The sequence below is a fragment of the Empidonax traillii genome, unplaced genomic scaffold, assembly GCF_003031625.1.
Source record: "Empidonax traillii isolate 1590-97213 ecotype Southwest subspecies unplaced genomic scaffold, ASM303162v1 scaffold5298:size8646, whole genome shotgun sequence".
Classification (NCBI taxonomy): Eukaryota; Metazoa; Chordata; class Aves; order Passeriformes; family Tyrannidae; genus Empidonax; species Empidonax traillii.
Window position 1 is genome coordinate 1,384 of NW_020960491.1, and position 2,010 is coordinate 3,393.

Sequence of the window (2,010 nt, forward strand, 5' to 3'; positions counted from 1 at the left end):
GAGGGCACAGGCCACGTAGCCCTCGGCGGCGTCGGGGTTGTGCAGGAATTTGACGCTGATGGGCAGCGAGTCCTCGCCCAGGTCGAAGCACTGGGTGAGGCTGCGGCACGACAAGTTCCACACGTTCAGGCGGCGCCCGAAGACCCCTGAGGGGCGGCACAGGGGGGGCTCAGCAGAGGGGCAGGGGCCCCCCCCAGCCCCCCCCAGGACGCTGCAGGGCGGCAGGGACGGGCAAACCCCGCGGGAGCCGCGGGAGAGGCCGCCCGTGCCCGGGCCGTGCCCGCCCCAGGGGGCTCTGCGGGGCAAAGGGACCCCCACAGGGAGCCCCCAAACACCCCCCCGGCCCTCGGGCAGCGCCGCCCCGGCACTGCCAGCCCCGGGCACGCACCTTTCTTCAGGTCATCGGGGTTGAAGCCCCGTCCCGCCCGTTTGGGCACCATCCCGGCAGAGCTGACCAGCACGTTGTGCCGCGCTTGGTACCAGAAGTCGTAGCCCGTCGGGGGGGCTTCGCACTCGTTCTCCCAGTTGCCCTTCAGCTCGAAGGTCTCCCCGTCCAGCACCACGAAGCCACCTGGGGACACACGAGGGGGGGTGGCAGCGCTGCAGCCCGGGCTGGTTGGGACAGGGGTGCCCCCCGGGGGGGTGGGGGCGGCCCCAGCTACCTTTGCCGTTGCCCGCGGGGTCTCCCATGTTGGCGATCAGCACGTCCCCGTTGGGCAGGCTGTGGGTCACGGCCAGGTAGCCCTTGTTGCACTTCCAGAACACGTCCACCGGCTCGATCATCTGCGGGACAGACACACACACACCCCCCCACTTCAGCCCCGGCTGCTTCGGCTCCTTCCACACCAGCCCAGGAGCCCCCAGGGCTTGGAAAACACCCCCAGGGCCTGGAAAACACCCCCAGGGTGTCCAGTGCAGCCTCTGGACTCTCCCCCTGGCAGGGCCTTTGGTCACCCCAGGCTCTCCACATCCCTGGGTGCTGCTCCAGGAGTTCTCCCCCCACAGCCCCCCCCGGCTGGGGCTGCTCCTCCCTGGGGAGGGCACAGAAACCCCCTGAGCTGCCCCTCCAGCAACAACCCCCAGCTCAGAGCAGCTCCTGTGCCCCCCATCCTGCTCTTTGGGGGGGTCAGGGGGGCGCTGGGGAGTCCCGGGGGTTCCTTTGGGCACAGAGGAAGGGACCCGGGGCCGGGGGGAGCCCCCCTGGCAGCGGCAAGGACAGAGCCGAGAGGAAAACGGGGGCGGCTCCGCAGAGCCAGGCTGAGAGAGAAGCTGAGGAGGAAGAGCCCTCGGTGCCCAGGCCCCGTCCCAGAGAGCGCCAGTTCCCAACTCCCTGCCAGGAGGCTGGCAGTGCCCCCCCTGGCATTACCTTGCACAGCTTGGGGGCCCGGCACTGGGAGCCCACATCCACCACGTAGATGCGGGAGGAAATCAGACAGGGCAGGACCAGCTTGTTCCTTTTCGTGGTGCCATTGTCAAAGCAGCCGCAGCCAGAGCTCCACCCCGAGGAGTGCAGCTCGTCCTTGAGGTTGGGCATGGGCAGCCGGTGGATCACCTAAGGCGGCCAAGGCAGAGTTAGGGGGAGGGAGGAAAAAGGGAGAGAGAGTGTTGTGGCAGCCCCCAGAGGCAGGGAATGCCCATGGCACAGCTGGCAGCCCAGGGGGAGCCCGGGAGGTGGGGAAAAATGGGAACCCTAATTCCAGCAGGTGCTGCTGTGCTGGACCAGAGCAAAGCAGTGGAACAGAGGAAATGTCACAGGCCTGTCACACAGAGCCAGCAGCAAGTCATCAACCCAGTAAAAGCAGAGAGGAGCAGGTACCTGGCCATAGCAGGGAGACCTGGGGTTCAGGTCCACGGTGGCCAGGAAATCAGGCTGGTCGATGCAGGTGGATCTGTAGGTGCAGGTCACGTAGGCGACCTCCTCCCGAGGGGCTGGGACACAAAGCTTGGCTTAAAAACCACCCCCAGCACCGAGCAGAGGGGACAGCAGGAGCTGTCAGCAAACTGCCAGCC

The 2,010-nt window shown here is 67.5% G+C and overlaps 1 protein-coding gene across 1 annotated transcript in view; it reads right to left on the bottom strand.

The window, feature by feature from the left end:
* Nucleotides 1-2,010, bottom strand: part of LOC114073093 (methanethiol oxidase-like) — a gene marked incomplete at its 3' end in the record, with an annotated part of 4,622 nt that overhangs the window by 1,371 nt on the left and 1,241 nt on the right. The window contains exons 3-7 of the mRNA XM_027910884.1: nucleotides 1,817-1,929; nucleotides 1,367-1,552; nucleotides 663-783; nucleotides 389-571; nucleotides 7-146 (exon numbers count right to left, since the gene is read on the bottom strand). Of these exons, the coding sequence (XP_027766685.1) occupies nucleotides 7-146; nucleotides 389-571; nucleotides 663-783; nucleotides 1,367-1,552; nucleotides 1,817-1,929 (743 nt within the window). The remainder of the gene's footprint in view (nucleotides 1-6; nucleotides 147-388; nucleotides 572-662; nucleotides 784-1,366; nucleotides 1,553-1,816; nucleotides 1,930-2,010) is intronic.